Source organism: Penaeus monodon, chromosome 22 (genome assembly GCF_015228065.2).
Source record: "Penaeus monodon isolate SGIC_2016 chromosome 22, NSTDA_Pmon_1, whole genome shotgun sequence".
NCBI classification, from domain to species: domain Eukaryota; kingdom Metazoa; phylum Arthropoda; class Malacostraca; order Decapoda; family Penaeidae; genus Penaeus; species Penaeus monodon.
This window is the reverse complement of record NC_051407.1, coordinates 3,406,587-3,407,154: the sequence shown is the minus strand read 5'-3', so window position 1 is coordinate 3,407,154 and position 568 is coordinate 3,406,587. Positions and strand designations below refer to the sequence as shown.

The 568-nt window shown below is 49.6% G+C and overlaps 1 protein-coding gene across 1 annotated transcript in view; it reads left to right on the top strand.

Moving 5' to 3' along the window:
- LOC119586778 overlaps window positions 1–568 on the top strand; it is a 57,084-nt gene that overhangs the window by 13,262 nt on the left and 43,254 nt on the right. The window contains exon 4 of the mRNA XM_037935499.1: window positions 342–516. Coding sequence (XP_037791427.1) covers window positions 342–516 — 175 coding nt within the window. The remainder of the gene's footprint in view (window positions 1–341; window positions 517–568) is intronic.

Below are 568 nucleotides of genomic sequence, written 5' to 3'. Positions count from 1 at the left end.
GTTGTTCTTCAGTACACGCGCATGTGTGTGTTGCCAATTATGACCAAGGCAATTCATGATCATGTTAGTGTGACTTTTGTTGAAGCTTTTTAGAATTGTGCCGCTGTTTTACTGTTTCCTAGTACATACATCGTGTTTATTGTTTACCTATTCGCACATGTGTTTGGGCAAATGATGCAGCATATGTATAACTATAGGAATTAATTCGCATAATGTATATTCATATAACCACCTAACGCCTGATCCAAACAGCCATTAACCTCCTCCTCTTTCTCTTTCTCCCCCTCTTTCTCTTCCTCCCCCTCCTCCTCTTTCTCCCCTTCTTTCTCTTCCCCCTGCAGCTGGCGGACAACGAACTCTCCCTCTCATCCGGGTCCTTCGCGGGGCTCGAACGGACCCTCAAGAACCTCAACCTGAAGGGAACGAAGCTCCGAACCGTCCCGCCAGCCATCCTCAACCTGCCGGTTCTCGCCTTCCTAGACGTCGCGCAGAACCAGATCCGGGGCCTCGAACCAGGTCAGGAACCCGGTTCTGTCTGCTCTTGGCGGGGATTCTGGCTGAGTGATAA